Raw genomic sequence first — 12,151 nt, forward strand, 5'->3', positions numbered from 1 at the left:
AAATCCTTGTCCGATAATGTCGCCATATCATTGGCTGAGGAGCGATAGTAAGAGTCACGTGACCCACCGCGCTCTGCATCACTTGAGCTGTCAGTGACCATGGCTCAAACCGGAAGCAGCGATCGGTGGAATATCGAAGTGATGCAGCGTTGCTACTTGTAAGCGTCGTGACTTTACGAAGTGTATAATGCTGCATGATTCGCCCTCTACGAAGCCACTATCCACTAGAGTTGGTGACAGGCTAAGACTAAAGTGGAAGCTCCTCTCGCCCCTTTCCACCTTGGCAGAGCGAACGCTCGCCAAAGCGTTCGTTCGGTAAGTCGAAAGAGGTGGGAGGAGCCTCCACTTTACCCTTAACCCTAGCCTGAGCCTGACAGATCGCCACGAGAAGCGGCCGCCGAAATGGAAAAAGACGGAGCGGCAGACAACCGAGGAGAGGATGGATGGATGGATGAATCCGGCTGAGCCCTTTGGATCGGGCGGTAGCTTACGCCACCTAGCCATTTTGTTTTGCCATTTAAGCTTAGAATATTTAAATGTGAAATCTATATTCACTCAGCACTGCAAAGAAAGTGAGGCTATAAAACCCCCTTGCCATCAGTTAAAAAAAATACCTAGTTTTCTCTCGCTTTCTGCCACCATTCCAGGAGAGCCAGATGACTGGCGCCCCGCTGCGGTGAGACGCCGAAACACACTTCTCCCGAGCGAACAAGTGTGTTTCGGGTCCTCGCCGCTGCAAAAGCTGTGCGCTGACGTCCAGGTTCCCCGACAAATGGCTCTTTGATGCTCTGATTTACCAGATCCTCGCGCTCCAAGTCTGCGACCGGGCACTCTATATGGCTCCGTCGTCGAACTGCCAGGCTTTGTAAGTATAGAGGAGGCTATGTCTTAACTTGTCACCGACTATAGAACGGTAGACGCGTGGGCCTGATTTTCCGCGGTCAGAACTCGGAGGGTGCTAATGGCTGCGAACCGAGCCGGAACCTAGTGAGTGGCAAGAGACAGGTAAAATGCGAATTTTCGAAGCTGAAATTTTAACTGAAACATTCAGCACGTCGTCCATGCTGCATGCTCCGACATAGGTTGCATTTTTAACTTAATGGAAATATATGCAAGGCGAAATTTTATTCGTGTTCATTTTTGGGTGGGATTATTTGATCCGCCCTCTGAATCAATTAATGCTGACTTATATTTCGTATTCTATTTTAATTCGTTCTGCGACTTTTTATTGCAGAATTAAGGCATTCGATGCTACATTTACTTCAGCAGGGAGAGGAACTGTCACTGGAGTTCACACGTTGACGTCTACAACCTGAAGTCCGGTTGAAGAAATTGGTTGTATACATGTTTTGACAGCGGGAGGTCTTACAAACACGTCTGATTTCTCTGGAATAGATTGGCAATCTTGCCGCTGTAGCTTATAGTTAACCCCTAATTTTCAAACGAGCACCACGTGGTCGCGATGGCATGCACGATGAGCACAACGCCCATTTATTTAAAATACGGCAGGACTTGGAATCGCATGTATGATGTTGAAGTCTGCAGCGGGAGCTTTTACTCCCCATTCTGCCTGGCTGTGCCATGTTGACTGCGATAGGACGGTAATTACCAAAGGTTTTGTGTACGTGTCCTCTCACGTTACCTGTAGCAGCGTCCCTCCCTCTCATTACGTGCTGCGCTTTCAAAAGCTTATGCATGCATGGTCGCTCACAATATGCTTGGAACACAACTAATTAGACATTTTTACCATCGGTTAAGCCAATGAGAAACTTCATCAGAATCATGCTTTAGTAACCATATGGTCTCAGTGGCGAGAGGAGTGGATGTCTTTATCCCAGTGAGAGTCGATCTTGTTTTATGTTACGCTTGCGGTCCACAAAAGATTTGCTATTTATTGATATATGAAAGAGATAAAAAAACGTAATCCCCAAAGCTTCTGGTTCCATTCCTAGTCTGCACCAAAGCCTCTTCGAAAATTGGCAATCTACAACAAAAACCTGGAGGGCTGTGGTAGCTCAAATCTTTCGTAAAAGTACGTCGCCGTGAAGTATTTACTGTATATTTTAGTGAGTATGAGGTCACGGATTCCTGCAGATTTTCAGCGAGCTAGCTGACTTCAAATATGTTCGGACACAGAGTGAGTTCAGTTCAGAAGGTACGGTTTTTGCTGGCGGCGGGACAGCTGCAAGAACCCCCTAGCGTTCTTAACCGAGAGAGTGACCATAGGTGCTGTCTCGTTTTTCTGCATGGACGTTCTGTCGGCTTGAGTGGCGAGGACGAGAAGCCGCCAGCATCAAGACGTCGAGTAGGCGTAGTGACCGTGAGTCCTGAGGAGCTCCATGCCGTACAGCAAAGTCCGGTGCACAAACTCCAGAAACCGTAGCGTCAGGACATCGAACTCGTCCACGATGCTGGGTCCGGCACCGGAGGGTCCCGGTCTCCTGTCGTCGGTCCTTGAGTTGGCGTCTCTTCTGGGCTTCGAAGGAGGGCTTCCGTCCTGGGCGTCGTGACCTGGGTTCATCGTGGGAACGCGTCCTGACCCTCTGAGATTAGGGGGTCATGCTTGGCACGACGGTATCTGGAACTCACGTCAGGCTTGTTTCTCGAAGCGCCTCTGTTGCTGATTCCAACGCGTCGATGCTGGAAGGGGAAGACAGGACACTGTGTTAATCAATTGGCTCTGTTTGACTGTTCATTGTGTATTTTGGATATTTAGTCACTGAAAGCCTAGGAAACTCTGGGCATGTCAATTCTAGAGCATTCTGTTAAAACCCCGCGGCGAATGAGATTGTGCCGTTGGTTAATAATAACGCAAAAAAAAAACGAATTACAAAACAAGAAGCTTTAAAATACGACCCCACGCCATGCGTTTGTTATTGTGGGGGTGACTATACAGCTTTTTTGCCGTTGCTTCCTATGCAGTGACTGGCTAAGGTATGACTCCAGACCAATTCGAGAGTCTGTCATTTTTTTTTTCTTAATCTAAAATTCTTGGACAAAGAAAAAGCAAAATATATGAACAATTGGAGCGTTTTAGTATGCCAATGAAATGCGGATTAAGCCAACAAGAGCGCCGATTAATTAATGAGTAAAGAAAGAATCAAGGACATATTAATCATTAAGCCTCGCTTTGCACTCTTTGAAGCTGCGAGTGACTGTAACGAGATCTACTTGAGATGTCTGTGGGCTGGATGGTTATCCGCCTATAGTGAGACCGAGACACGTTGGAGAAACTAAAAATTAAACGCCAATCTTCGACGCAACAGTCTACCGATCGCGAAGAAAACTGCAAAGGTGTTGTCTGCCGTCAGCCGCGGTGTGGCGCCAGCCATAATGGAATTATCGGACGTAACGGCATCTCGGCACGCTTCGGAACCCGTTGTGCCGTAATGAAGTTTCCCGCAGGGAGGCCCGTACTTCCGCGTCGGCGAAGAAAGCGCCCGGTCTAGCTTTCCGATAGCCAGGCAGGTCCGCCGGTTGCCAGCTTCCTTGTTCTGGGATTCGAATGAGCAACGGTAACCCAGTTTCCCAGTTCGGACGTTCCCCGCCTTGCCCCGGAAATTTCTCCGTTCGTGTGTTTCGCTTGGCGCTTTTTGCATCCTTTTTTTTTTTTTTCTGCTATTATTTATTTATTTATTTTGTGAGGGGAAGGGGGGTTGTTACTCGTAGCTGCCCCGTTTTGCCGCAAAGCCGGGTGCTGTAGTCTACCTGAGCCACACTCTAAAGCCTTTCCCGACACATAAAAAAGATGTACCGTACATTGTTATTGTTTTGCTTACACACGTACAAACACCGAATGACGACGGTAATTTGAGTGAATTATGAACGTGCAAAGAGTCTTGAATTGACGACCAATACAACAACATGCAGCTTTGTACGTAAGTTTGAATTTGGGGTGCGAAGGTTGCTTTGATTCCAAACCGTTCATTCCACAAAAAATTTTTAAAAAAAGTTAAAGAGTTCATTTTGATACAGCAGTGAGAAAAACATATAATTCCAGCGCACCGTCACCAAAAGACCATCGTTTTAGTGAAAATTAAATAAATTTCGCAATATTGTATTTTTTTTTCTAGAGTGGAATAAAGTGTTGGAAAGGATATTTCCGTAAAAAGCACGGAGACTGCGAAATCTGATCAGAATAATTTAAAATGAAACATCTTGCACATTCCCTGAATTACAACTGTTTCACTCAGAAACTTAATGTTTCTTATAAATAACCCGAAACGCTTAGATCGGCAGCTTTGAAAGGGCTGTGCAGTAGGTTCTTTCGAGTCGCGAGGGAAAAAGACGCTCGAGCGTTAAAGGAACAGTGCAACAATATTGAGCTTTAATTTTTGCTTCTGTACACAAGGTTGTTGGCACTTGTGGGACCCAAGTTTGCTCGCTCAAAACGCCACTGAACAGGAAGCATCTTTGTCGTGGTGAAATTTTGCTTTATTTTATTTCAGTCTCTCTTCCGCAAAACTTGATGACGCAGCTTGAGGGTTGACGCGCCGTTTATAATATATAATTGCCCGTGTGACAATATTTGAACGTGGCACATAAACTGGCCACGAGCGTTGCTTGTGCACTCGATCTTCTCTCGTGGCAATCTATACACCTTTGCAAGTAGGATCCCCGCTTAACCTCGAACCGCGCGCCTAGGTGAGGCGGACCTACTCTCCAGCCAGGGCGTTCGCTGGTTGTCGTACAATGTTGCCAAGCGTCTCTCGCCGAAGCGTACACCACTGAGCGCAGAAAAAAATTTTAAAAAATATTTATAAAACGTAACACGTGTCGCCTTCAACAGGGAAATAGCAAGGACAATTAAATAAAATGCCTAAAGCGGTAACAAATCGAAAATTTTCAAAAACATCTAAAGTCTCAAGGCGCTCTCTTCAGAATGCGCCAAAAGTCGCATGGCCTTTGCATCAACGATGGCTGCGCTCGCGGCAGCTCTGACTTCCACAACATGCAGGAACAGTGGCTACGATCGTTATAAAGTCAGCTCCAACCCCGAAAGTTGCCCCGTCCTACAATATGTGACGCTACGATTCTGTGTGGATACCTCCTCCTGCGTTCCGAGACAGTAAATGTGCCGCTAACGTAAGCCATCGGCGATGCAGCAAACGGCACCATCTTGTCATCGCGCACCCCAGTGACGTGCCCCTGGCGCACCCCAGCATGGCGGAAACGGTACGGGGCGCCAGCATCGCTCAAAATGGCAGCGCACAGGAGCCTTTCTTGCAAACGTGTATAGGTCGACGAGCCTTCGCGGGTTATGGTTGGTTTGCTAATCACCACCGCGAAACCAATCACGTCAGGATCGCGGTGCATTCTCTGCGCGTGATTGGTTGCGTCAGTGATGGCGAACGCGCAAAGGCTATGAGTGGATGCCGTGACGATGCGGTTTTGCCGCTGCGTGATTGGCTTCTTCGAATCGTAGCCTTGAATGCGGTCGGACTTGGAGGAAACCGAAGTACAGTTGCAAGCTGAGGGAATGAACGCAGCTCGTTTCATTTTTTTTTTTCTCTCTCAATTTTTTCGTGACTGCCCTTGCATAAGTTAGGACGAGGGAGTTAAGAAGTAGGAAAATTACAGGGTCCTCGATCGGCATACCGCTTGCAGAGAGGGAAGTACTTATACGCATTTCTTAGATTAGGAACGTCCAGGGTTAAGAGCGTCGTTTATTAAAAGCGCTAAAAATTGTCGCGTCGCACTTTTCAGACTCGAAAAATTACGTATTTGCGAATAAGCTAGGGTGTAAATTTAAGTTACGTGCGTCTATATGTTCCGTTTCGGCCTAACATGGCAAAGAGCGAAAGCTACTGCCCCGCCGAGCCAATAGGTGAGCGGCGTTTGGCAACTTCCGGTTACTTAGGAAATTTTTTTCTTCAGTTGACAAACGACGACAATGAGCTGCAAGCCTGTGGAAGCATAATTTTGAAACCTCCAGGCTGCAGTTTGGAGAACCACGCTTAGACAGCTTTGAAGATCATCGTCGTCATTTGTCAACAGCTAAACGAAATTTCCTAAGGAACCGGAAGTTGCCGAACGCCGCTCACACCAGTGGGAGACACGTGGACGCATACCGCTGGAACGTGCGAATGCTGTGGAGAGCTGTCATGTGTTTTGCTCCGTGGCACTAATGGGCACCCGGATTCCGCAACTTCTTCTCTTTGCCAAGTTATGCTGAAACGTAAAGAAAACGCAAAAGACGTCGAATCTTTAACATTCAAAAAGAACGACAGGCCTTGAATTCAATAGGATGAAATAAAAGTCAATACATTATCGCTTCGCTTTCGAATCGAGCTTAGTTTCTTGTAGATTACGCATAAAAATCTCCTTCGCATATGCGAACGACGCCGAACATCCGAGGCCAAAGCGTCCTTGAAAACCTGTGGCAGCCGCCGCTTTCACGGGCGCGAGGGCAAGGTCATCGTCTGCATCAACACAAACGGATCGATAGGAAGATAGCCCCGCTTGCATGATTCTGGCGGTTATTTTTAGTCTCCCGGTTGAGTCCCACTCACGTTTACGTATGTGCCCGACACAACCTTTTGCGTCAGCACCCTCGAGGGGATCGGTGGCCAAGACGGTTCACTTTAGTCGGACCGCAGTCGACGCTATGACTGGAGAGAGCGAGTCAAGTAAGCGGCGCCAAAAATGCATGGTCACGATACTCGATATCTTTATGCTATCACCACCGATCTCTACTAGAGTCACTAAATGAGCTGCGCTTAGAGTATCGGCACTCCGTTCCCCCGACATAGTTGTGGGCGCCGCCATTTTGTTTTGTAGGCATAGCAGACGCAACTGCCGATCGTCATTATTCAAAAGTACGACTTCCTCAGCATTATATTCGGTGTTAGGAAGATCATGTAAGATTGCTTTGCTGTGTCGCGAACTGTTTAATCGTTAGTGAGGGGCGAAAAAGCATTTCCTGCGATTTCAGATGAAGCTTCAGATAACTGGCAACCATGATTTTACGCCACAATATTGCCAAGTGTCGTTACTCTGAAGCGTAGCCTTATTTAGTGGCACTAATCTCCAACATAGGGGGCTGGATGGCGCAAGGGAAGCCACCGGAAGTTCGATGCTTTTCCCGGAAGTCGGGCGTCTGCTGGGCTTCTTAGTGCATTCGGTCGATATTTTGGTGCATGCTTTTTTTGAGTCTTTGATTGGGTTTTAATACTCCCATTCAGAATTAAATACTGAGAATACGTAATTTGAACGTGGGACATAAGCACACTTGATCAACTAGAATCTCAAAAATGTTCACATCGAATGGCTTCCCAGGAGACTTCTCGGGTCCGCATGCGCCGTTATTCCGCAACAAGCAGGCTCTCTTGGGATGGCAAGAACAAATCCAGCGCCCTGAACGCTGTTCGATCCAGCACTCGGAAGGGTTGAAAAGCAAGTCAAGCGCATACTTCCGGGACAAGCCTCTTGCTTCCGGTGGCTTCATACCTGTCTGCTCAATGCGCCATATCCAGCCCCCTACAGTGGAGATCAGTGGCTATCACCGGCTGACTCAATCCCGTACAAAAAAAAAAAAAAGCGCGGGATCGTTGACACTGTTCGTGAGCGGTTTAGTTACAGTTTAGTCGATGAATGGATGGATCATAAATGGATGGATGGATGGATGGATGTTAATAGTTGTACCCTTTGTAACAGGTGGTAGCTTGCGCCACCTAGGCCAAGTCTAAACATAGGTGATATAGATACTGAGTGCCGTGACGATGCATTTTTGGCACTGCACGATGTGCTACCAAGGATCGTATAGACCTTTACATCGCCTATCACCCGTGTGAAAAATGCTTGGTCATCGAGCTGTGGATGCATGCGCAGCGTCTGATATACTACAGGAGAGAGCAACAGCGCATGCTCAGAAGGCATTCCACAGCCCAGCAGAAAAAGATGGCAGCGCGCAGAGGGCGACTTTTTGCAAAGGTGTCTACAGCGTCGGCTGCTATCCGACTTAAAAGTGAGATGGAGTATAGAAACCCACTGCTATACCGTAGAGTTATTACAATGTACGCTAGAAGTTCAACTGCCGCTAGTGTGCTGTGGCAAATTGAAGCAGACAGAAACCGGTCGGAACTTGACTTCCGGTAATGCCGGAAGTCAAATGGGAAAAAGCGAGCGCATTTTCTCCCTGCGTTCGATTATAAGAGCAAATATCCCGAATAATTGGTTCGTAGTAGGTCGCTTCAAACATTAGTCAGTCACGCCGCCGAAATAATTGGTCTGTTACGGCGTCTTTATTTCAAATTCATGGCATTAAAAATGCTGCTAAGACGGTTCCGTACGTTTATTTATGCGCACTGTCGGACACAGCGCGAACACGGCGTCGGCGCTTTCCAGCTTGGGGCATATGCGTGCCAAATGAACGAAGGACATGTGGAAACCCAAGAGAGACGGCAAGAACTACGCAGTAACACTGGATAAGTAACTCCTTGTGCATGCAGGCGATCAAAATAACTTGAAGGCTATGTCATGTAGTCCGATTTTTAATAAATAAGCGCCGCTTTATCCTTTCTGCTCATGAATATGTGCGAAGATTCTCGTTCTGGTTTCAAATCATCACCCGCACGCTCCAAAGCTTTGAAAATATGGAGAAACCAGAGAACAGGTGCCCTGTAAAAGCTGCTCGACATAGGAATTAATAAAGAGACACACCTTTCGTAGCCCACATACTTTCTTTTTTACGTTTCGAATGTCTTTTAACCGCTCGCAATGATACACGACGGGGTCATTGTCATATAGTGTCAGGACGGGCATATAACCAATATATAGGCACCACCGCAATGCGGGCGAACCTTGAACACACTCTACGTTCTTTTGGATTGTTATTTAACTTAGAATCGTCGCTCGTTTTCTTTTTTTTTTTATATTTGCTATGGAACAGAGGTTTGGGCCTGCAATATAGCGAAGTTTAGCATCTCTCAGTGACAAAGAAAAATGCTGTGACTAAAGCAATAACACTTTTACAATGTTAATAAAGGTACATACTATTCGATACCACCGAAATAGCAAAAGTTATCGATGTTGTTTTCCGGCAAAAAAACAAAATGCGCGCATTTTCCCGTAGGAATGCACAGGAGCACCGCAAAAGTAGTACTTGTTCGAATTTCGATACGATCAGATGGTAGTGTTCTTCGGCGGCTGTGAACTGAAATGTGTTGTAGACGTCGACTGGCTTCCCGTACTGCAACATGCGGAAATATTGCGGCCATATGTGCCTTCATCTGCTCAGCTGCTACTGGAGTTTTTGCTGCTGTCGTTTTTTCTGATGCAGTTCTCTTGAAGTAAAGCTCAACATGTCGTCGAACTTTCTTTCCAATTTTTCGCCGCATGTTTGGAAAAAAAAACAAAAAAAACGAGGGGCTGTGTTAGAAGCAGGCGCTCCATCGTGCCTTGGCGTCATCTAGACATCTCCCGCCGCTCAGGCTTTAGGTTCGAAGAACACTTCTGACAATGCATGCTTCGAATATGAGTCAGCGTCGACGTAGATTGGAACAACTGAGATATTTATTAGCGCACTTTATCTTTCATGGTTTCGTGCCACCAGTACGGCGCGCCACTGCCAATACTTAAAAAAAAAAAAAAAAAAAGAAAACGCGAGATAGCCAAAGCCGAAGTTCGGTCGTTTGTGTCTGAAGATAGCGCAGTCTGAACATCGCCCACAGGAGACGCTCCAACGTATCGCCGTATGGAATAAGATTATCTCCTTTAATAGAACCCATTGTGTGGCGTTGGCAACGTCGCGAACGTATTCCGCAATCTGCCACTGAGAAACCCTTTGTTCCTCTGCGAAGCAGACCTTGCGTCATCGTGCTACTCTGTCGATTCGAACGACGACGCAAGGTATATTCACTAAACTTGGTTTCACCTTAAGTTCAGACGGACCCGACGCGTGCCTGTGGGACATATCCAACAGCGCCAAAAGCACACCACAATCATTGCATCTCTCATCGCTGGATCAATAATGCACAGGGAAGGCCTTGTGACATGTGTTTTTGATACTGTTTGATCGGTACCATAGGCTCGTATAGTGTCGGCTGTGTCTGAACTTAAAGGGGTCATGAAACGATATCAGGTTGGAATGTTCATTACTTTGCAGAGGCGTGCTGGTCCTAGTCTGGCCCAAGTACACTCGCACGCACCGCCACTGATTCAGAAGCTTCTTTGTCGCGTCCGTTTAGCGCTTTCAAAGTGCTCGGCAGCTGGGACACAACCGAACAGTTTATGAAGGCCACCTAGGCTCTAATACGATTCCTGAAAAACACAGGACTTTCGGACAGACTCTAAATGACTGAGAACTTTATATGAGACTGTTTACATAATTCACTAGATCATAATCATCTTCAATTTTCACCACATATCCCTACCCCACTGCTATGTCTTTCCTTCCCCCCTCTCCCTATCCCCGGTGCAGAGTAGCAGACTAGAACTGACGTTCGGGTTAAAATCTCTGCCCTTCCTTCATAAAGCACTACTACTACTTTGATTAATACGCACCAGATCGCCTGCACGTTGATCATTTTTTTCATGGGTAGTCGTTCGTGTCCAGCCAGTGCGGTAACGAAAATAATCGAACTCTAACAATGCCTGGCACTCAGCACGCGTTTTCTACTTTGTCGACTCCAGCTGCGTGATTGTAATTAACGTTGGCGGCTTAGGATAGGCACCAAGTCGGCCACGTGGCCGCTTGTTCTGGCTCCGAGTTCAGGATGAACGAAGCTCATATTTCTCGAATTATTTTATCAACTGCTATTGCGTAGAAAAAAAAAAAAAAAACAGAGGCAAATGTGTTTTGTTACTAACGTTAGGGTCGCCTACACTTTCAAACGCCACCCAAGCAGGCGGAGGGATGACTAAAACCGCTTAGAATACAAGACCTGCGCCTTACGCCATCGTTAGTGGATCCCTGAGGCGAATCGGGGTCGGACATTTTTTTTAGGAGAATGCTTCCGTCAGAAATGTTATCCCGAAGGCAAACGTGCCAGCAAAATATTTCGGCACGTCTCGACCACATCGAATAAACTCGGAGACGCATAAAAGTGTGTTACGAAGGAGCTGGTCACATGCTGTGTTTGTGTGACGTCACGTCAAGTTTACGTGGCACGTGACGTCACGGAATCACCTGACGTCATGATATCACGTGGCACACTGACTCCAAGGTCATATAAGCAGCGTAGCCCCTAAGGGGCTCTATCACCACGAGCCGCACCCTACGTGCCTTCGGCTGCCGGTGACCATAAATTAATAATCCATTCCAGTGCCTGCTATAGCGGAAAGCAGGATGCCGAGGCCATGCACAGATTGCTGGACGGATCGGCCGAAGAACACCTGGCTCCGTTTAAACTATCCGCGTGAGCAGACTTTCCGCGTAGTTTGCGTACTAAGAACTTGGACGCCACGTGCCCGGTAAATCCGCCGTCGCACTGCCCATTACTTATACGAGAGACAGGGCGTTCACTGTTGCCGTATAATGACGCCGATGTCTGTTCGAAGCGTTCATCTCTGCTTCATTCGTATACGTGTGCTTCGAACACGTCTGGGTTCCGCGCGACTGAAGTGGCAGGGACCTTCATACAGAATCAGACGCCGTCTTCGGACTGTCTTCTGTGCGGTGCATTGGCAGCGTGACGCAAGACGTCTTTTTTTCGTTGAAATGCACCGAATTGGATAGAACCATCTGCGCATTTTTTTCACGATTCCCACGACTGATGCCGTCTGCCGTTCCGACGCCCCAACTAAAATTCGTAGAGTCGACGCTATGACGCGCGTATTGCAGGTGAGAAAGTAAAGAGCTGTAGTCATACTAATAAATAAACGTGTGCAAGCATAGCCTCCTATATACTGACAAGGCCTGGCAGATCGCCACGAGAAGCGGCCGCCGAAATAAAAAAATGTGGAGCGGCAGACAACGGATAAGAGGAGAGCCACGTGACTGGCGCCCCGCTGCGGCGAGACGCCGAAAAACACTTCCCCCGAGCGAACGAGTGTGTTTTGGGTCCTCGCCGCCGCAAGAGCTGTGCGCTGACTACAGGTTCCCCGAGAAATGCTCTGTGCTACCAGATCCTCGCACTCCAAATCTGCGGCCGGGCACTCTATGGCTCCGTCATCGAACTGCCAGGCTTTAGAGGAGGCTATCGTACAACAC

General features: G+C 47.5%; 1 protein-coding gene across 1 annotated transcript; it reads right to left on the bottom strand.

Moving 5' to 3' along the window:
• Positions 1-2,253: 2,253 nt before the first annotated feature.
• LOC120846991 lies at positions 2,254-8,866 on the bottom strand (the record flags this gene model as incomplete). Its single annotated transcript, XM_042289132.1, has 3 exons — positions 2,254-2,557; positions 6,144-6,156; positions 8,841-8,866. Coding segments are annotated over 3 exons (303 nt in total), but the record flags the coding sequence as incomplete, so codon positions are not given.
• Between the last annotated feature and the right edge of the window lie 3,285 nt (positions 8,867-12,151).

The sequence above is a fragment of the Ixodes scapularis genome, unplaced genomic scaffold, assembly GCF_016920785.2.
Source record: "Ixodes scapularis isolate PalLabHiFi unplaced genomic scaffold, ASM1692078v2 PGA_scaffold11__112_contigs__length_91849675, whole genome shotgun sequence".
NCBI classification, from domain to species: Eukaryota; Metazoa; Arthropoda; class Arachnida; order Ixodida; family Ixodidae; genus Ixodes; species Ixodes scapularis.